This window comes from Syngnathus acus, chromosome 9 (assembly GCF_901709675.1).
Source record: "Syngnathus acus chromosome 9, fSynAcu1.2, whole genome shotgun sequence".
Taxonomy (NCBI): Eukaryota; Metazoa; Chordata; class Actinopteri; order Syngnathiformes; family Syngnathidae; genus Syngnathus; species Syngnathus acus.
Genome location: NC_051094.1, coordinates 869,246 through 890,478, shown reverse-complemented (window position 1 = coordinate 890,478; position 21,233 = coordinate 869,246). Strand labels below are relative to the sequence as shown.

At 44.3% G+C, this 21,233-nt stretch overlaps 3 protein-coding genes across 5 annotated transcripts; 1 reads left to right on the top strand and 2 right to left on the bottom strand.

Moving 5' to 3' along the window:
• Positions 1–508: 508 nt before the first annotated feature.
• Positions 509–2,086, bottom strand: ppil3 (peptidylprolyl isomerase (cyclophilin)-like 3). The gene is made up of 6 exons (XM_037258483.1): positions 1,982–2,086; positions 1,723–1,797; positions 1,402–1,495; positions 1,240–1,307; positions 900–1,018; positions 509–742 (listed from the first exon to the last, which is right to left on the bottom strand). Exons 1-6 carry the CDS (start codon positions 1,982–1,984, stop codon positions 616–618), a joined length of 486 nt encoding a protein of 161 aa, XP_037114378.1. The 5' UTR covers positions 1,985–2,086; the 3' UTR covers positions 509–615.
• Positions 2,087–2,931: 845 nt separating this feature from the next.
• On the bottom strand, positions 2,932–9,346 carry LOC119126922 (volume-regulated anion channel subunit LRRC8A). 2 transcript variants are annotated; one of them, XM_037258479.1, is made up of 4 exons: positions 9,210–9,346; positions 8,605–8,730; positions 4,847–6,965; positions 3,192–4,696 (listed from the first exon to the last, which is right to left on the bottom strand). In XM_037258479.1, the coding sequence occupies exons 3-4, from the start codon at positions 6,956–6,958 to the stop codon at positions 4,421–4,423; spliced, it is 2,388 nt and encodes a 795-aa protein (XP_037114374.1). In that variant the 5' UTR covers positions 6,959–6,965; positions 8,605–8,730; positions 9,210–9,346; the 3' UTR covers positions 3,192–4,420. The 2 variants fall into 2 exon arrangements, with proteins under 2 accessions (XP_037114375.1, XP_037114374.1); XM_037258480.1 differs by lacking the exons at positions 8,605–8,730; positions 9,210–9,346 and adding an exon at positions 8,018–8,557 and having other exon boundaries at positions 2,932–4,696.
• A 3-nt stretch (positions 9,347–9,349) lies between these two features.
• On the top strand, positions 9,350–11,799 carry hscb (HscB mitochondrial iron-sulfur cluster cochaperone). Of its 2 annotated transcripts, XM_037258481.1 has the most exons (6): positions 9,350–9,847; positions 10,103–10,199; positions 10,455–10,544; positions 10,617–10,761; positions 11,371–11,418; positions 11,619–11,799. In XM_037258481.1, the coding sequence occupies exons 1-6, from the start codon at positions 9,483–9,485 to the stop codon at positions 11,711–11,713; spliced, it is 840 nt and encodes a 279-aa protein (XP_037114376.1). In that variant the 5' UTR covers positions 9,350–9,482; the 3' UTR covers positions 11,714–11,799. The 2 variants fall into 2 exon arrangements, with proteins under 2 accessions (XP_037114376.1, XP_037114377.1); XM_037258482.1 differs by lacking the exons at positions 11,371–11,418; positions 11,619–11,799 and adding an exon at positions 11,014–11,364 and having other exon boundaries at positions 10,617–10,807.
• Positions 11,800–21,233: the final 9,434 nt, after the last annotated feature.

Genomic DNA, 21,233 nt, shown 5'->3' with positions numbered 1-21,233 from the left:
CTGTCGATGATTGATTGAAAGTAATGTTTTATGCAACACAATGATAATTGATATCAACTCAAAATCCACAATATTTCTTTCTTTCTTGTTGGAAGATGAGGTTGATAAACCACACATTTGTGTGTAAAAAGTGACTGGTCATAGTTGTGGAAAGTTTCAAAAGTGATATTGAGGTAGACCTTGAATGGCCTCTGTCTCTGCTTTTGATGATGACAGTCTTTATTTCTACAGTATATCTTTGTAATAGACGCTTTAAGCGTTTTGCGATCCATAAACAAACCCATAATAAAACTCAAACTATCCACCTCCCTCTCAGCGGTGATCCGAATGAGAAAATGGATGTTATGCTCACATTCGAAATGGCTGAGAAGTTTTTTAGGGCCGTTGTGGTCGTCGTGCTTGTAGCTGGGATTTCTTCAGCTGGACTGACATCATCAAGAAAGTTTTTTTTTTTACAGTAACAAAGTATCTGCACTGTTTAACTTCCAAACACAACAACAATGAGAAATAAAAGTAATCATATGTCATTTATTAAAAAACATGGGCAAATACTGGTTTCTTATTTTCTTGTACGAAACAATGACATCTTCACAATTTGCACTTTGGAGACTTCTTCTATCCAGCAAAAGGGTTGGCATGAATGGTGACATCTTTAATTCGACTTTCAGTCAACGGTCGGAAGGTCTTTTCATGCACGGGCAGTTTTTCAAGCTCATCCAGTGCTTCCAAGCCATCGATAATCCTAGAAAGCAAAGCAGAAAAAAAAAACCACACAATGTGAAATACGTCTAATATAGATTAAGAGGCGGTTTGCATCGAGATAGCACACATTTCCCTGCAAAATTTGCATATGTACAAGGTTGTAAATGGACGGAAATGTCATTCCGTACAGTACATACTTTCCAAACACCGTATACTTCATGTCCAGATGAGGCTGTTTGGCGTAGGTGAAGAAAAACTGGGAGCCATTTGTATTCGGACCATTGTTTGCCATGGAGACCACTCCTCGGACATTATGCTGAAAGAAAAAACAAAACAAAAGCAGATAAAAAAAAAAATACTACCAAAAGAAAACAAACCTACATAGACAGTAAAGTACGGTAAACAAAATGTCAGGACATCTGAACTGTTAAAAGTTCATCCTGATGCTGGCTGAAATGAGGTCTGCTGAGGTATGAGGAAAATTACTGAGGAAACTTAGGTCAACATTGTAAAAAATAGGGGATGGGGGGCACTTACTTTTAAATGTTCACTGAACTCATCTTCAAACTTGCGCCCCCATATGCTTGTTCCTCCTTTGCCAGTGCCTGTGGGATTTTGCATCCAAATGGAAGGGAAGGGAAGGAGGGGGGAAAGTCACACAAATGACATTGGAAGTAATTATTGAATGTCACCCTCTACCTGTTGGGTCTCCCGTTTGCACCATGAAGCCTTTAATGTTTCGGTGAAAGATGCATCCTTTGTAGAAGCCACTGGCACACAGGGCGAGGAAGTTCTAAAATGACAAGCAGTGACGTTCTGGTGAGGGTCATGACTGGTGAGGCACGGACATAAAAGTAACTTCTTGCCTCATAATCACAATAAACCCTTCAATTTATACATCTGATGCTGTCAATTAAACCAAACAACTCTCACACTTGGTCTTCAACGTTCTTCAGTCGAAACACAGCTCAAAAAATCAATTCTCTCCTCCCTTTAGTCTATGTCATTCTAAAAACTTACCTCACAAGTTCTTGGTGCACGTTCACAAAATATTTCAATTTTGATGTCTCCTAAATCTGTGTGAAGGGTCACTGCCTGCACAAATACACACACACACGCACGCCACAAAACAAAAACAGACATCAAATCAGTCAGTTCGACCAACGAGTTAAGAACGAAAAAGAAATGATCCGTAAATAACACACATTTAAAACATGAAGACATATCTATGATACATTTGGATGCTGCTTCGTCGTCTTAAATTGAAACAAAAAGTTACCATTTTAAACGCTGCGACAGTGCGTGAATGAGTGCGCGAACGAAACAAGTCCGTGTGGACGCATTACTCAGCGGATTATAGTTCCGAGACGACATACGTGTAGGCCAACCTCGGTTCCGTCCCAACATACGACATTTCGAGGAACGCAGTTCTTCGATGTATTATATTGTTGATATTCGTATAAATATTTATTGTCATAATGATACCTTTACTGCTTTTAGGCTAAACTACAGACTAAAGATCGTCCTGATTTACGTAATAAATCCGTCGCTGTTGCATGAACAGGAGTTGTCGTAAACCGAGTCCTCCTTCGTTTACGATGCCTGAAGTCAGCACGGAAACGGAATAATCTTCGTGTAATAACGTTTTCAAATTTATTTGGGTATTTCAAAATCAAGCAAACAATATTCCAAGAATATAAAATACAGTCAGTACATCGTCACAAATAATGTTCAACATAGTGAATTGAAAAATGTTGAAACATAGTATTCGGGTAATTCATGTAAACTGAATAGTTCTGCTTTTACTGCATTTTCCTATTAGGCCCAACTTACACTGGGGTTTTTATGTTGGGGGTAAAAAAAAGTCAAACAAGTGGCTTTAATCAATCTTAACCTTGCTCTTAGGTTTAATTATGATACTTTAAGTCTCATGTCAAATACAATATGAAAGATGTTGCAGTTGAATGTGGACCAGCATCACTTTGTCACCCCCCCAGTACACCCACGTTGTTAATAATGAAGGTATCAATTGAATATATCAGTCACTAGACGAGTCACATTTTTTTATTTGGAAAAGATTTGTATTTGATTCATTTTTTCATTTCACACACCCATGATTCTCTCTCATCTGCAAAACAATTATATGTGAAAACATCTACACATAAATTTGCAAAGTAATAAGACTGACACTATCATTTGTAATCATAAAAAAGGAGCATCGCCTATATCACAATGGTTCTCCTTTATTAGTGACTTCTTTCCTGTTAGCTACGACAGATTAATGATCAAAGCATTCCAAAACATTTACAATAAAATACACATAAATGTTCTGTTTCAGCCGTGATTATTTGGAGCCAAGTAGTCTTCCACATTAGCTTTAACAGGTGGTCAAGTGTACAAAGTATTAGACACGCAATCAAAACAAAACACGCGACAGTACATAAAAACAGGGTTAAGGCAAGTGGCCTGCACACACAGCCGTTAGAAAAGTCACTGGCAGATGATCGATGGTGTGGTTTTTATTTGACAAAGACTAGATTTGCCCCACTTTAGCAAAGTAATTGTGCGTATCAGGTGAACAGGTCCTGGAAACCTGCGATCAGATATTCATGAAAGTGACAGAACTCCTCATTGGGGTGCACAAGGTTGTAAGCTTTTTGTGTTACTTTTTTAACATTATTTAGCTATATACACTAAAAACCTCACTACACTCCAAGATTGAGATCAGGGGCCATTTCAGTTGCACTCGTGTAAAAAGCAAATGTCGATTAATAATTGAGCAGTCGAGGCATTTCCTTTCCGTTCCTCTGAGGTTTGTTTATAGGGCTGCATGGTGGGCTGGCTCAAATACGTGGAGGTCTCCTTCCCCACCCAACATCGAGATCAAGCAAGGGACGACTGCACATAACGCTCGTTCAAAGGACTCTCTGACGTGCTCAAACGCATTTTCTCATATATGAATACATTTGAAGCATACCTTCCACTCACATTTTTTCTCTCACTATTTTTTATAGTCGATGCCAACAGGACTGGGATTTGGTACGACATATTGTGGACAAAAACAAACAAACATAGGAAATCCAGGTGACATGGAGCCGGCACACATTTTTCCAACTGAAATGATTGTCAACTTGACAGTGTAATTGTACTTGGTACGGTTGTAAATATATGCAACATATATAATGAGCTTAACCTTCAGAGATTTTGCTCCGTCTCGTCAAGTCCTTCAAAGGAATCGACTTCCAACACTAAGTCGGCTGATTCCGACACTATGATGTAATACAAAAGAAAGACCATGCTTGGCTTCTCGTTGGCGCGCTGACACGACATGTCCGAGAATACGGGACGAATGTCTTGTTTAATGCTTGTGAAATGCTCAGTATTGTTGGCCTACCATTTTGCATACTTACCTCCAATTCGCCATCATTGAGATGCACAAAATGTAAACAAACATCACCATGGCACTGCTTCTCCAATTTCCCTTTGGGATCAATCAAGTAAGTGTTCTCTTATTATTGCTAAATAGCCCGACAAGTGGGTCAAAGTGTGTGACCAAATATAAGTTGGGAAGCTAAGCAGTAAAAGAATACAAGTCGTGCCAATCTAGTGAACACGTTCCCTTTTTTTACTGGCTGTACCTGACGCCATCCCGTCTCGGGGTTTGGGGCGGCCGCTTCGGTGACCGGCTTGGCGAGTATCTGCGAAGCCATGGCTACGTTCATATCTGCTCTTTGTCCGTCCGCCACAACTGTTCTTTGACTTCCGTGGGCAGGGTGTTGAAGAGGTCCTCCTCCACAACCAGACCAGTTCGCTTTAATTGCCGGCACTCTGCCAGCTCAACGGGCAGACACTCCAGACGGTTGCCTCTCAGCTCCAGTTGCGTCAGTCCCGTCAGCTCGCCGAAACGTGACGGCAGAGACTGCAGGCAGTTGTTACCCAGGTTCAAGGTGCGCAGTTTCTTGCACTGGAACAGCTCATTGGGCAGGCTCTCGATCTGCATGTCAAAGTGGACGAACGGGGAAAGCATTATTTTTTCCTGAAACGATTGGTTATTTTTAGAGCCTTTGCAATTAAAATGAAAAGATCGAATAGAACCCTGTCGTGGAAACAGACGGGTGCGACGACAGGTGGCGAGCGTACTCACTCTATTGGCAGTCACGGCAAGGTACTGAAGGTTCTGCAGGGAGCCGATGTCAGCCGGGATATTGGTTAAGTTGTTGTGGCTCAGGTCCAGAAAGCGAAGCTTGCGACAATAAAACAACTGGCCGGGAATCTTCCCAATCTTATTTCTGTTCAGGTAGAGTTTCTCTAAATTGATGAGCGTGCCAATCTGGATGGGGATGTAGGCAATCTGATTATACCAGAGTTTAAGGCAGACCAGCCTGTGCAAGTGCTGGAAACTGATGATCTCCTCGATAGTCTTCAGGTTGTTGTCCTTCAGATCGATCTCCTGCAAATTGTGCAAGCTGAAGATGGAGTGCGGTATGCGCTCCAGATCGCAGCGGATCAGCTCCAGTTCGGTCAGGTTGACCATTTTCTTCAGGCTGTTGAGCACCATCAGCTTGGTGCCTTCGTTGTTGACGGACAGCTTCTGGAGGTGCATGCCCACGTCGGTCACCACCTGAGGCAGCTTGGTGAGATTGCTCTTTAAACGAAGAACCTTGAGCCTTTTCAGCTCCCTCAGCCCATCGATGACGATGTAGCGGTTGTTCTCAGCGCTGAGATTCCCGGTGAGGTGAAGCTCACTGAGATTCTTCAAACTATAAATCCATAGAGGGATCTCCTTGATGTCGGTGAATTTGATGTGCAGAGACTTCAAATTCTCCCGCAAAAAAGCCAACGCCGGAGCTTCGATTTTGGCCGGGGTGTGGTAAAGCCACATCTCCCGCAGGTTGACGAGCTGAGCGATTATCGGCGGGATGGTCACGTCCGGTATGAGCTCCAGTTTGAGAACCTCCAGCTCCATCAGGTCGAACACCGTGTCTGGAATGCCACTGAGCATGAAAAGGTGCAGCTCCAGCTTCTCTTGGGAGTTCTTGGTTATCCTCTGCCTGAGCTTGTCCAGTGTCCACTCGTTGTTGAGGTTGAGCTGCCTCAGTTTGTTTTCGCTCACTTCGGAGAGGAAGACGGCAAAGCGCTTGGAGTAGAGCGGGTCGTACTGATCGATCATGTGCAACATGAAGGCAAAGTCGTTCTTCACGTCGGGTATGTCGCTGTAGCTGCTCTCTTCTCGAATCGACTCGAAGGAATACTTCTTGAGGGAGCGCCGCAACATCCAGCACAGAGTATACATGCAGATGAAGCCGTACACCACCACCAAGCTAATGTAGAAACAGGCCAAGATCTTAAAGAGCGTAGCCAAGGGATGAGCGCAACGATATACGTTGTACCCAGTCAGACTTTGTATGTCCACGTGACAGTCCACGCTGAACTTGATATCGTTCACATAATACCCTGTGTAGCAGATGATCAAAATGAATTTGATCACCTTGATAATAGTCTGACGGATGTACAACCTATACACGATGTCCCCTTCTTCCACGTGGATTCGGAACTTCTTGACTTTTTCAAAGAGAGCCTTGGCCTGCTCGCCTTCTTTCTTATCCAGAACCCCCGTGTCCGTTCGATCGACGATGCCCTGCTCGAGTCGCGTCTTGGTGCGCTGGAGCATAGGGACGCTGGCCTCCACGTCTTCGCTGACGACGGACTCCTTGTGCTCCATGGAGCCGTTCATTTTCATTGGTTTCGGATCACTCTCTTCGACCACCGTCTCCGAAAGAGCTCTGGTGGTCCACGGCGAGTCGAAGCACTTGAGTAAGATGGACACAAAGTGCTCGAGTTTGGAGCTGGTGCGGGGAAACTTAAACCAAAAGTTGCTGCAGGCTAAGAAAATAAGGGTATGGAGTAACACCAGGTAGGGGAAATATTTGGCAAACCAGTGTAATCTAGTCTCGTAGCACACGGCATCGACATAGTTGTACTGGTGGCGGTCCAAATCGTATTGGATTCCTTTGGGCTCCCACGACAAAGGTGCGATGAATGAGGAATTCAAGTTCTTCTTGCAGGTCTTATCCACCACCCACTTGCAGGGCAAGCAGATCATCTTGTCCTGGGTGACCTGCAGAGTCCCACCGAACACCGAGATCATGAGCATAACGATGGAAATGTAGTCCGTGAACACGTCCCACCATGGTTTCAGGATGCGGTAGGCTGGCTGGGTGTCCACAAAGTACCGCAGTTCAGTGATGGGGATCATGGTTTATCTGTGAGAAAAAGCACGGATTTGAAGGAGAAGATGCTCGGCTTGAGAGTCAGTCAGTGAGGCCAGCTATTGATTTTCTTCTGTAAATATCAATAAGTTGTCTATACTTGCTACCTGGAACTTCCGTATTTAAGTTCTCTGAAATGAACCACGCGTATGTCATACACTTATATTTGTAGTCCACAGTTCATTTTTCGGTAAAACTCGGATAAAATTTGCGTCGCAAAATATGATTGAGAATCAGTGCTCCAAGAGTGAGCTTCTGGCTTTTCCTGACAAAGTCTTCGTTCATAGACTTTAGTATAACGGATATGCTGTTTTTTCTTTGAACGGGTCCAATTAATCTCTGAAATGGGGTGCCATACTGGATGTGGGCTTTGGAGCCAAAACTCATCAGTCATTTAAATATGAAGTACAATTTTCAGCGTCTTCTTATAGGCTTGCCATCATTTACATTTGCATAAATCAAAAGAAAATTATCCCATTTCTACAGTTGGAGTTGATGGCACATGTCCAAAAACAACAAAACTGCATCACTAGCAGAGATTGCATTATTAAGGAAGGGGAAAAAAAAAAAAACCTCAAACTTTTGTGACAGAAATGGGCTGTAAATGTTACACCAAAAAAATGGTTATCGTGAGTGGTGTCACGTGAGACGTCAGCATCAATTGCTAATATTTGCTGCTAACTAGCCAACTGCTGACTATCACCTGATATTAGAAAAGAAACCCACTCTTATTAAATTCGCAGTGGTTAATCTTTAACATGCAATGTGACTTATCGTACAAGCTTGCCCTTTGTCATTCAAGTTAAGGGTTAAACACCCGAGCGTGTTTTATTGCTTTCACACAGTGGAAAGCATTTCTTACGCAGTTAGGAAATATTTCATGATGATGACTGTTTGACTTATCAATCGTACACAGACCAGCATCAGATTCAACTCTCCATAAAAAGTCATGCACAACCGCACACAGACGACGCATTATATTACTTAATCATTCTAAAAATACAATTACGATCGAGCATTAGAAGCAGAAAATATATTCAACTTACACATCTGTAAAGAGCAATAAGTCCGCCCGTTTGCAGTGAACAACATTCCGCATCAGCTTTTTTGCCGATGTTGTCCATCAGTGCTTCCAATCAGCCCCTCGGGCTTGGCGTGTGTGCGGCACGCCCAGCGCGGGACTCCTCTAAAGATGATGTTCCGTTTTGGCATGTTTAACCCAAACAACGCGACGGCCAGAGGAGCCACCTCTCTCGCTAGCTCTCTATTCTTAGCCATTTCCGTTAATAATACCCAGAGTATTGTCTGCGGGGGCCTTGAGAAGCACCTCCCTCGACCTTCAGTCGGAGAGATCCTGTTTACCTTATAGAAAGTGCTGTCTCCAACCAGTTGCCTCTCCGGGACACTCTACTGTCACCTTTTCCCTCACCTCCCCAACACACCTTCACTAAGACAATAAGAGGCAGACGCTGGCAGTCATCACAGGCGTCTACTTTGTTCACAAACGATAAAGTCGGGGACACCAAGTCTGCATCAGGGGCCAAAATGCAAATTTATACTGGCTCAACTTCAGAGCTCTTTTTTTTCTTCCCCTACTCACATCACATGGCTGTTGCACAATTGTGTAACTTACCAGTTTCACTGTGTTATCTGGGCTCCAGTGCCTGCTGCTGTTGGTGCTGGACAAGCCGTTTTCTGTGAGTCCATGAGCGTTCATGGACCATCGCCACTATCAGTGCCATGAGCTTATGTGAGAAACCTATATTACAAAAAAGGAAATACAATAAACAGTGGGTGAATTGTGAGATCTGTCAATGATAGCATGTGGTAAAAAATGTTGAGAAAGTCAAATTCGACATAGTTTGAGTTGGAGCATATGATTAACCTTAATGACAAATCATAAAACCATGACAAACGGGCTTTGTCAAAAAATGGCTTACTAAACCACAAGTCGTTGATTCAAGAATAAGACGTGTGGATTTACAAAACAGGCAATCATTTTCAGTTTTTTTCCCCCCATTGAACACGTGAATGTAGATCGGACTACTTGACACGAACATCTTCAGCGCAATAGCGTTATGGGTGCAGTTAGCCAGCAAGCTAACTAGCTACATGTTTACCACCCGGCTCTTTGTGTCATCTGGGCTTGAACTTCATTTGGGGGGAAAAACGCCTCGGATAATATGTCAGCGGGGGAACTAAGAAGTTGTGGGAAAACAGTTTGAAACGTTCACTTACTGTGTTTGAAGACGTGTGTTTAAATCCAGAACCACTGGAAAGAGCGCGTATTTGCCTTTTCTTGGCTAGGGCAGCTAAAGCTAATAGCCGTAGCCGCTGTTTTTCCGAGCACAATCCAGACGCTTCAGTCATCGTCTGTCACCGCCGACCGATAGGTGGCAGCGTTCTGATATTATGTCAACGCAAAAGAAGACGCTGTTTCCGGAGATGCTTATGTATTTGTTTTCGTTGCGTCAAAACTGCTTCCATTAAAGTGATTTTAAAACTTCCCAAATGGTGTCATTGAACATTTTGCGAACGGTCGGCTCATTCCGGACGCTGCCACTCACAGGCCGGCTCGTGACGAATCAACCGGCCGCTTTCAATGCTGTTACATGTCCAGCACGCTGTTTGGTTGTGGGCTTGGCGAAGGACACATGGACAAGCAAGAAGACCCTGAGAGGCACAAGGAGTGACAACGAGTTGAAGCGCTACTTCTGGAGCGTCACGACAGTCAGGAGTTACAGCACATCCAATGTGCAAATGAACTGCTGGAGGTGTAAAGAACCTTTTAAGGAACTCCCTACATTCTTCTGCTCGTCCTGTAAAGTAGTCCAACCTCCTCATGAGGGAGTATCCTTCTTCAGCATCATGGACTGGTGAGCATCTTGAAACCTTCATGTCATATATAAGCAGCTTTAGATTCAGCCATGGATGATGCACTTACTCAATACTTGTATTTACCAAGGCACGATTGACTGTAAGATTTCCTTCCACCAGCCTCTTTTCTTGTCATAGGGAATACAATATGAAATTGATACCACTCTTTTTTTAATTTTTATATATATTCATTTTATGACATGAATTGGAGGAAATAATGACATGATCATGTGCATTACCCCCCTCCCCCACAGTGAAGACACATTTGCACTGGACACGCACAAACTGCAGAAAAGATACTTGCTGCTCCAACGCTCCCTTCATCCAGACAACTTCAGCCAGAAGTCTGCGGTAGGCAGGGGTTTTGTAAGCGGATAACGGTCCAGGAGCATGGTCTGTGAGTGGTCTGCCGCTTCCCAATCTGTAAATGAAACATAATCACATAAAAAGCCCATCACACTTTGGCGTCACAGCTGGTACCCTTGTGCGGAGACATCACAAAAACACAAGTTAACCCACTAGGTCGACTTAAGCGGTTCCGCTGTATATGATATGATTACTGACAACACAAAGAGGGAAAAGCTATCAGAAAATGTTCTTTTGCAGGAAGAGCAAGAGTATTCCGAACACCAGTCAGCGCTTGTCAATAAAGCCTACAAGACTCTGCAGAAGCCTCTGAGTCGCGGCCTCTATTTGGTAAGTTCAAACTCCCCTCGTCTAACGTCTGCCTTGCAAGATGCGGCGTGTCCTCGATGTTTTGCCTTCCAGCTGGAGCTGAAGGGAATGCGCATCGACGACGGCACAGATTCAGGGGTAGATGCAGAGTTCCTGTTTGAGCTGATGGAGATCAATGAAGCCCTCGAACGGGCCCAGACGCCAGAGGAAGCCGATAAGATCAGTCGAGACACAAAATGTAAACTAATAACGTCATGTCTCTCACACAGATGTAGTCTGAACTGGTTCCACATTGGGATTGCAGGGATTGTAATATCACATATCACCACTAGATGGCAGACATACTAAAGTTGCACTTAACACTGGGTCTTAAACTACTACCCTATAGTACAAGATGTGTAGACCTAATTGTTTTACAGATTTGAAATTATGTGCAGGACAAACATAGTTACTTTGATAACGTTAACATTTTGCGTAAGTTTATTTCTGTGGGGAAAAAAAGTCGCTCCCACCAGTATTTCAGTTGACCACCCCTGATCTAGCAATCTATGCCAGCCACTTATGCAGAACAATCAAATATTCTTCCACTCGATGGCAACGTGGTTGAATTTGTCTCGGGATACTCTGACTGTCGAAATTTGAGTTACTCGATTGCCAAGATTCACGACAAATTGCACTCCCCTTTGAAGCGCTTGAAGTTTGTATTTTCTTTGACAAAATTCACTTGGTTCTACTCTGTGCATTCACAGACTCCGACTGATGCAATGTTCGGTTCCCAATGAAAGAACCAATCCTTTGTACGTAACATGTGCAGTCGCTGAACTTGTCGCATCCTCCTCGCTTGCAGGGAAACTGAAAGGCTTGACAGCGGAGATAGACGGCGCCCTGCGTGCAGGTGAGACATCAAGAAGTCCCTTTGAAACGTCTTCTACATCCCTCCCACGCATTGCCTGCTCGTTATGTAATGTGCCGAAGCTTTACGTCGCCGAATGAGTCATCAGTTGAATCTCTTTTGTTGTGTGTGTCTGTGTGTGTGTGTGTGTGTGCGTGCGCGCGCTCTTGTCTCGTCTTTATTTTCTTATTTTTCCCTGGCAGGAGAGCTCCAAACTGCCAAGGCACTGCTTGCCCAAATGAAATACTTCTCAAATATTGAAGAGAAAGTTAAGGAAAAACTTTCCGGATACATGTGATTTCACTTTTAAAAAGTTTTGCACCATGATGACTTTGCATGGCTGTACATGTGATGTTCATAAATATTAAAGAACCTTCAACTGAACCGTTTTTCAATTTCACTTGACTTTTTTTGAATAGAATTAGTGTTTTGACTTTATTGCTCCTCTAGGTTTGTAATCAATAAAGCCTTTGCTTGATTGTTGCCTTCATTAGGGAGACCGGAACCCCCAGACACTCCTTTTGCTCTTATTCGAGTTTACCTGAAAATAAAAGCATTGATACAAACATTACTCCAAGACAACAAAAATGAAGATTTAAATGAAAGAAAGAGCCTAGATTACAAATGAGAAAAATGACACCTTTTGAATTATCCTCACACATGAAGTGCAATTAGTTATACTCTTAACCTATTATGGTAAACAAAATCAGTCATTAAAACTTCTATATTCCAACAAACATCTTGTTTTATGAAAACATTTAAGTTAAGAATTTAAGTTCCTAAAGCATTTCATTTCACAATCGACTTGTACCTAACCTCTTATTAAATATGAACGGCATTTATTTGCATTGTATCTTATTGTCCTCCCACTTGGAGTCCTATCAACAGCAGGATAGTTAGTTCCTCAGGTTTCCTGTAGGTGGCGACATAACACCTGTGCGGCGGCATCTCTGCTTCCATGCTGTGCAGACTTGCTCTGAGACAAGCGCTTGAATAATTCATCGCGGCCACGTGTTTGGCATGAACGCACTGATAATCAGGAAGTGCCACCGAATGCCGATTACCACGTGAGCCAACGATCTGTGTGATCTGTGTGATTTCCACCTCATAAATTGTGCATCATAATGAAACGGAATCCGCTTTTTGCAGCCCAACCCGTAATTACTTTGCAGATTGGGGCTCCGATTGCATCAAAGTGGCTGATCTTTTGGCGGCGCCGCCAAATTCGATAAAGCAACTGGAACCGTGATATCAGGTAGAGTTTTTGACACAGAATACAACATTTTCACCTGCATTTGTCGTTGGATTCAGGTTTATATGCAGTATATCCTGGCTGGCTGGCTCTTTTGGTCTGCAACAACAATTTCATGGATCCAATTTTTTTGCCACCCCCGACAGCCAAGCAACATGCCCACATTAAAGGACAATGAATTTAATAGAGACATCCATCCACCAAGGAGCCCTTATTATTCATGCGGTCATCAAAAGTCATCCCCGGCGTCTTTTAAATTAATGAGGAAAATATGATTGACCAACACTGAGGCCGCTGCCATCTCTCCAAACTCGTTTTGAAATTGAGTTTGAAAGACGCCTAAGTGGGGAACTGACTCGATAGACAGCATGGAAATTTGACTTTTGGATACATGTGATTAGCATGCAGCTTCACGGCTCAGCATGACTTTTTTTCTCTCCTTCCTTTGGTCTGTTTGTTTACAGTCAAAGGCTTGGGTGACCTGAAATATTCTTGTTCAAAATATTTCTATACCTATGTGTATATTATAGTGGAACCTCAATTTAACGGACTCGTTGGAGTGGAAAGAATTGCCTGTTAAATTGAAGTACTTTTTTTTTTTTCTGTGGCCTAAAAAACAAAAACAATGGTGTGCTGAAAATGCTTGGTATAAATAAAGACCAAAAAAGTACAACTTCCAATGAATACCGAATCAGGACATGCATAGTGGAGTGAGGAAATCAACTTATTTGTGTTAAATGGGGCAAAGCGTTTTGATCATCGTGTGACAACAACGTTCCCATTCTTTGAGGCGCTTCGATTGGCCTCCGGTGGTTTTGCTAATGGCGCATGCCCTGGCAGTAGTGTGATCATTATGGACTTAACATATTGAGACTAATGTGTTCTTTTGTCAAACAGGCTGCCCATAATGTTCACGTCATAACATCAAGCCTGCCGTTGTACTACTCACAAACAGCAGCGATGCTTCTGACAGCAACTGATAGTTATTCCGCTTTATATGGTCCTGTGCTTAGAATTCCATCTGGACCTTGGGCAGTGGCTACACATTAGGTCATTAAGATCCACGTACACACACATGCACACCACCTGCGCGCTGCGTGCGCCCAGTCGGGCCGTCCTAATCCACGGATTTATCGGGTTTCCCTCCCTGTCGTAATCCACGTTTTTATGTTCCTCTCATCCCTAAGAAGCCGACCGAGTCTTTACCTCACCGCTGAAAGCCGCAGCTCGACCGCGATGAATGTTGTAACTTCTTTTGGGGCTTTTGATACAGTTTGATATTGGATCTGCTTCATGCGCTGTCAAATACCAAAATGTTAAAGGCTTTGCAAAAGTGTCTCCTCACACACACACACACACACACACGGCATCCACTTTAGGAGTGCACTGAATGAGAAAATACATGTTGACGTACTTCTTATGACACTTTGGGTCATTTTTTTTTTTTTAAAGAGGAAGTCCATCCATCCATCCATGCATTCACTTTCCGCAGGCGAAAGGGGACGTCAACTTCAGAATTTGATTTGTAATATGTTCTACGCAGCCTAACTCGTCGAAACTTGCTGTCGACTAAAAATGACATCACAGTTGCCAGGTCTCAGGTCACAACCAATTACAGCTCAAACGTTTTCTGAAAGTGAGCCGTGATTGGTTGTGACCGGAGACAACCGTGATGTCATTTTCAGTCGACAGCACGTGTAAAATGGCCGCCCTCTGAGAATGTGAGTATGTGTGATTGATCTTTTTCAATTCTGGTTGGGATCAGGTGTCAGGTTGATCACTCTCACTATATAGATATTTTTTTACGGAACTTTTCATACAAAGCTCTAATGAGGCTCTCGTGGGTTGAAATGACATTTTTATATCTATAAAAAATGTGTGACTTGGTCATTTTAAAAGTAGCTCGCGAGCTGAAAACGTGCGAGCACCCCTGGGCGAACGTGTCCAAGTGGCACATTTTGAGGCCTCGTATGTGTGCAAAGCAAGGCGAGAAAGTGAGTGGCTCCGTCGGTGACTAATCCAACTGTTTGCCAGCCAGCGCTGAAAAGCAGCCATTATCATATTTATTACTCGGAGCTTCTTTTATTTGAATTTTTTGTGTGCTTTGTTGAGTATTTAGGTCATATTTAGCATGTGAGAAATAGCCCTGTGAAACACGCAGGGCTTTTTGTCGCAGATATTTACATTTCAAAAGTTGGCTTGAAGGATTGGCTACCTCGTGAAATTAGGGATTTGTTAGAAATGAGTTTAACGTGGCATTTGGCATCAATAAACCAATTTAGTTTCAGTGTTTTAACACGGTAATTTATTGAAGCAAATCACCTTCTATTACAGCAAGCAGCCAAAACCTTATGACCACATGCACAATCTAATCCCATTTCAAGAGCTTCATCATCAAATCTCTTTTCTCCACGATAATGCTCCGCCTTTATTGACACCGCCAGCGAGGTATTAGTTTCAATCTTTTTATTAGTGTGCATTATGCGGTCCTCTCATCGAGCTAAATAATGTATTAGAAACACCTCTTAGTATGACATCGCCAAATTGATGTCATTCGTAACGTACCGATTGGATTGTTCGCTGAGCCAAATTACCACACAAGAACGGCGTCAATCATTCAATTAGCATACATGTAACATCGGAAGATAAGCCATTTGAATTCCACGCTTTTGTTATGTTACTGAAAATGATGAAAAAGCGGAATGGATGCAACCTTTTCAGGCCGGGGGAAAAAAAATGGTAGCCTCCGTTTCTATTTGCTATGATGCAGCGAATCATAACAGGCTAGCAGCCGAGACGTACGGCACACGCTGGGTGTCGGTGTACATAAAACATTATTTGTGTGATGTCGCCCAGAAGAAGAAGAAGAAGCCTTGAAAAACGTTTTGCTTTCGTGCTGTTTTTACTTTGCGTTTTTTTTTGACCGGTGCCGCCGTATAATGACTACATTCGTCTTCGCTTATTCTCGAAACGTCAGTCTGGACGATTGCAGCATCGCCCGTATTGCCCACGTCAACAGTTCCCCTAATAACACAAAAGGGGAAAATATAAATAGATCTCTTAAGACCATCGGTTCCATCGGCACTTTTATTTTTTTGCTTCGATTCAATGAATATGCTGACTCAGCTTCTACCTGGTTGGTATTATTTTTATTTTTAAATTAGAATTGCTCACTGTCCTTTCTTTTTAAAGCTTGCAGGTCAAAAAAAAAAAAAAAAAAGACGTCTTGTATCTCAAAGTTGATCCCATGTTTGTGGAAATATGGTCGACAACCATGATATTTGTACCATTAATAAATTTTCCAAGCGGTGCATGTCTTCCTAATGCTCTCGACCCTATGAATGTTTTGAAACGCGATTTATATCGGATTTCTTCCGATCTCCAAGATCAATATAAGATGAAGATGAAGGTCCTGAGACAAATATCGTCACGATCACACTGTGATGCGGCGGCGATGCAAGAGATAACTCCACTGTGGCTATTTCGCTGAAGTGGCGAAAGCCTTCAATGCACGGTCAGCTCAAAATGGCAGCCATTTGTATCTCCACTGTCCTTGACAACGCAATTACATGTATGGCTAAATGTTGTATTTATGTCATTTTATGCATGACTGCTAGCTTTGGGATGATCCTGCATGGAGAGCTACTCCAAGCCGCATTGTCAATAATCCCCAGGTTGTGAATATTAAATGTGAAGCAGCCAGACAGACAGGGTGCCGCTAACAACCAGCTGGAAAAGTAACATCATTTTTCTTCAGCCTTTATTACCATACAAGAATGAGAGCGTGTATATTACCTTCGCTTGGCTTACCTGTGATTTTTACTTCACTGCATTTTTTTTTTTTTTCTTGCAGCGCTTTCCGCTAATGAGTCTGCCTCGCAAACAAAAGCAGCAACCGCCCGCCTTGCTCACGCTTGCCCATAACTACTCTCATCATTACTCTGTACATCCCACCCAAGTTCAGCAACAATCTAACCTTTTTTTTTTAAATCATTATTCTTTCTTTCTTTCTTTCTTTTGCTTGCTCCTGCCGCAACTGTTTCTATGACAACGCAGGGCCAGGCTCCTGCTGCAACTTTCAAAGCAAGATAAACACAGAAGCCAGATAATGCATTTGATTGATCTGGCTTCTCTCCCAGGTAGTGATATCAGGCGTGAACCTTGGCTCTTAAGGTGACAAAAAGTAGATCGCTGCACGTTTTCAGGTAATGGTGGAATGATTCGGAGGAAACAAACAAATTGTTTGCAATTTGGCATGTGATTTTTTTGGCTGTATTTTTAGTCCGTTTTTTAAAAATGACACAAATTAAAGGACATGTAACATCTAAACCGGCCACCACACGCACACACACGTTTCTGCTCTAAGTATTGTTTTATTAGTTTTAGTTTAGTCAGTCCAGGGTGTGATATAGAGACCAGCAGAACAATTCAATTCTCTTTTTTTAGATCAGGCTGCAGGTTTTCTTTTTCCCTCTCCGGAGCTCAAGGGGAGTGATGAGAATACACTTGATAAATATATTTTAGAATATCAAACAGAATGCTAGAGGGGCTTGAGTCGACTGGAGCTACACAGATGTCTGACGGGGCTTTAGCACCTTCTCGCTTGAAAGTACAACCTGTGTTCTCTACTGTTGAAGCCTGATGAGCTATGTGTTGGAGGAGGGAAACATCTAACATGCTGGATGGTGGCCCTTGAGGACCAATGTCTGACACCTGTGGCGAGTTTGTACTTCTGTCTCCAACCGGTCTGTTCTGATTAGAAAATGGTCGTATCGCCTTATGATGGTATCTGCAATTGGCTAGCAAGCTTCCTTTTTAGCCCAAATCAGCTTGCATAGGCTCCAGCTCACTTAGACTAATGAAGACAAACGTTACGGAAACTTGATGGATGATCCAACTATAATGGAAGTTATTCAAATATTTAAGAGTCGTATACATGTAAATCACTGGTCCGAGGAAGGGATGCAGACCCGCCTCTCGCTTATGAAAACATAGACGCATTATTGCCTTCAGCAGTTATTGGCTGTGAGCCTTTTATGAAACCTGGGTCAGAATCAACTAAACCTTGGCCCGAGCTCTCCTTCGCTATCCTTATTGCAGTCGACAGGACGGTGACCGAGTAATTCAATCCTGTCATCGGATCAAATTGGGGCCCTTGAGAAAGTACGGCGCCACTGACCCACGGGCTCCGCTCGCTCGCTCGCTCGCCAAGATCCTGTCAGCCCGGGCCACCTCGCCGCCGGCTCATCTCAGCAATGAAATGCTTCCGTAATCCAAATTCTTGGACATAAGCAACGCACGGTGATACGTGCCACGACGATGATGATGATGATGATCCTCCGTCCTCTCGGAATTAATCACTCTTGTGCCTGCTGTTTGGCATCGGCCAGGAGACGTTTGTCTTTGAGCCCGTGTCAGTAATTTGGCAATGACAGTTGCTCTCATTAATTCAGAGCTCGCGTGTCTGCCAGGAGAGCGGCATAGTTCGGATGCGTTGACAGATTGATGGTGCTAGTATCCCGTAATTCCGTGGCCTTCAAACTTCACAACCATTAGGCGTGCGTGGGGAAAGTCAATACAGATAAATGGCACTTTCCAAAATGTGATGGGATTTATAAATCATTGTTTGGACACTCGCGCCGAAGCCCGATACAAAAAGCTTGTATGAGAAGTTGTATGCTAGCTATAAGCGGTTGACATGCTAGCGTCATGACATTGGCTTCAGTCAAGCCGCACTTGCTGTATATCAAACGAACAAAATTCTTCTCAGCAAATATCCAGAAATCATTTCTTCTGTTGTCTGTTTTAAGGAAAATAAAGCTGCTTTGATTCTTTTTTATTTGACAACTCTGCAAACTTTCAAAGCGCTAAATAATAATGATTTTTTTTTTTTCCTTCATCCTCACACAGTACCAGCTACTCAACTGACAAGGAACATTGGAATCCAATTATGGGCGTGGCGGTGTTATCATTTCAATACAAAGAAACGTCAAGATGAAAAATGACCTCGGCCACCTCGTTCAATTGGTCTTGTGAGTTGGACGTGATTCTTTATCAGATCCGGCCGGCCCCTTTTGAGAAAATGGTAAGTAAACACCACTCTCACAGTTTGACCAAAATGTTCAATCATGCTTTTATTTACTGACTGATGTGCTCAACTGCAAATTATACAGCTTTTACTATGAGCACTAGAATGACTGCTTCTACATTGTAACTTTGTTTACTGCTGTACTTGGTCCGGTAGTCAAAGGATGAAGGGAAACAATACCAAGCACTACACAATCGGAATGTTCACATTTTGAACAAATTGTCGAGATCAATCGCTTGTTGTCTTTGCAAAAAAAAAAAAAAACGGAGAGGAGCGTCAGCTTCTTTGATTTGAAACTTGAGTTGTGTTTTGCCTCTATTAGAGATCCGGTGTTGGCATCTGGCTTGTTTTGTCTGCTGTTTTTGACAGAGCCGCTCATGGGAAATATATTTTTTTTCAAGCAGATGGTCTCGTCGGCTTATCAGTTTCCCCACTTTGATTTCCCTAACTTGCTTGATCTTCCTTCCTACATCAGGAAAACTCTTGTTTCTTTTTTTTACCTGCTCATTTTCCAGCCTGTTTGGATCAAAATCACCCGGCGGACACGTTCCGCCAATAACGAGAAGTTAGCCTCGTGTGTTTTCGCCGCACGACATCGAACGAGTACTTCCCAGTTGATGTGGGAGGATGAAACGTTTTTTATTAAGCCTGCCGTGTGTGGGGTCGTTATATCCTACTTTATCCATCCATCCATCCATCTTCTTCCGCTTATCCGGGGTCGGGTCGCGGGGGCAGCAGCTTCAGGAGGGACTCCCAGACTTCCCTCTCCCCAGCCACTTCATCTAGCTCATCCCGGGGGATCCCAAGGCGTTCCCAGGCCAGCCGAGAGACATAGTCTCTCCAGCGCGTCCTGGGTCGTCCCCGGGGTCTCCTACCGGTGGGACATGCCCGGAACACCTCCCCAGGGAGGCGTCCAGGAGGCATCCTGATGAGATGCCCGAGCCACCTCATCTGGCTCCTCTCAACGTGGAGGAGTAGCGACTCTACTCCGAGTCTCTCCCGGATGACCGAACTCCTCACCCTATCTCTAAGGGAGAGCCCGGACATCCTGCGGAGAAAACTCATTTCGGCCGCTTGTATCCGGGATCTCGTTCTTTCGGTCACGACCCATAGCTCGTGACCATAGGTGAGGGTAGGAGCGTAAATCGACCGGTAAATTGAGAGCTTTGCCTTTTGGCTCAGCTCTCTCTTTACCACGACGGACCGGTACAGAGTCCGCATTACTGCCGACGCTGCACCGATCCGCCTGTCGATCTCGCGCTCCATCCTCCCCTCACTCGTGAACAAGACCCCAAGATACTTAAACTCCTCCACTTGGGGCAGGATCTCATCCCCGATCCGGAGAGGGCATTCCACCCTTTTCCGATCGAGGACCATGGACTCGGATTTGGAGGTGCTGACCCTCATCCCGACCGCTTCACACTCGGCTGCGAACCGCTCCAGTGAGAGCTGGAGATCACGGCCTGAAGAAGCCAACAGCACCACGTCGTCTGCAAAAAGCAGAGACGCGATGCTGAGGTCCCCAAACCGGACACCCTCAACGCCTCGGCTGCGCCTAGAAATTCTGTCCATAAAAATTATGAACAGAATCGGTGACAAAGGGCAGCCTTGGCGGAGTCCAACCCTCACTGGGAACGAATCCGACTTACTGCCGGAAATGCGGACCACACTCTGGCATCGGTGATACAGGGACCGAACCGCCCTTATCAGTTGGCTCGGTACCCCGTACTCCCGAAGCACCCCCCACAGAACCTCCCGAGGGACACGGTCGAACGCCTTCTCCAAGTCCACAAAACACATGTGGACTGGTTGGGCGAACTCCCATGCACCCTCGAGGATCCTGTTGAGGGTGAAGAGCTGGTCCACTGTTCCACGGCCAGGACGAAAGCCACACTGTTCCTCCTGAATCCGAGGTTCGACCTCCCGACGGACCCTCCTCTCCAGCACCCCTGAATAGACCTTACCAGGGAGGCTGAGGAGTGTAATTCCCCTGTAATTGGAACACACCCTCCGGTCCCCCTTCTTAAAGAGGGGAACCACCACCCCAGTCTGCCAATCCAGAGGCACTGTCCCCGATGTCCACGCGATGCTGTAGAGACGTGTCAGCCATGACAGCCCCACAACATCCAGAGCCCTTAAGAAATCCGGGCGGATCTCATCCACCCCCGGGGCCTTGCCACCGAGGAGTTTTTTAACTACCTCAGTGACTTCAACCCCAGAGATTGGAGAGTCCGCCTCAGAGTCCCCAGGCCCTGCTTCCACAATGGAAGGCGTGTCGGTGGAATTGAGGAGGTCTTCGAAGTATTCTCCCCACCGACACACGACGTCCCGAGTCGAGGTCAGCAGCACGCCATCTCCACTGTAAACAGTGTTGACGTTGCACTGCTTCCCCCTCCTGAGACGCCGGATGGTGGACCAGAATTTCCTCGAAGCCGTCCGGAAGTCATTTTCCATGGCCTCGCCGAACTCCTCCCACGC

Bases quoted from the DNA above. Each gene is read 5' to 3' on its own strand.
- ppil3 (XM_037258483.1), bottom strand. The intron at 1,308-1,401 runs GTAGAGGGTGAC...AAAATCCCACAG, and splicing joins GCAAACGGGAGACCCAACAG to GCACTGGCAAAGGAGGAACA. The intron at 743-899 runs GTATGTACTGTA...TTTGCTTTCTAG, and splicing joins AAGTATACGGTGTTTGGAAA to GATTATCGATGGCTTGGAAG.
- LOC119126922 (XM_037258479.1), bottom strand. From the start codon at position 6,958: ATGATCCCCATCACTGAACTGCGGTACTTTGTGGACACCCAGCCAGCC. The intron at 4,697-4,846 runs GTGAGTACGCTC...TTTGACATGCAG, and splicing joins TTGCCGTGACTGCCAATAGA to ATCGAGAGCCTGCCCAATGA.
- hscb (XM_037258481.1), top strand. From the start codon at position 9,483: ATGGTGTCATTGAACATTTTGCGAACGGTCGGCTCATTCCGGACGCTG. The intron at 10,200-10,454 runs GTAGGCAGGGGT...GTTCTTTTGCAG, and splicing joins ACTTCAGCCAGAAGTCTGCG to GAAGAGCAAGAGTATTCCGA. The intron at 10,762-11,370 runs GTAAACTAATAA...CCTCGCTTGCAG, and splicing joins GATCAGTCGAGACACAAAAT to GGAAACTGAAAGGCTTGACA.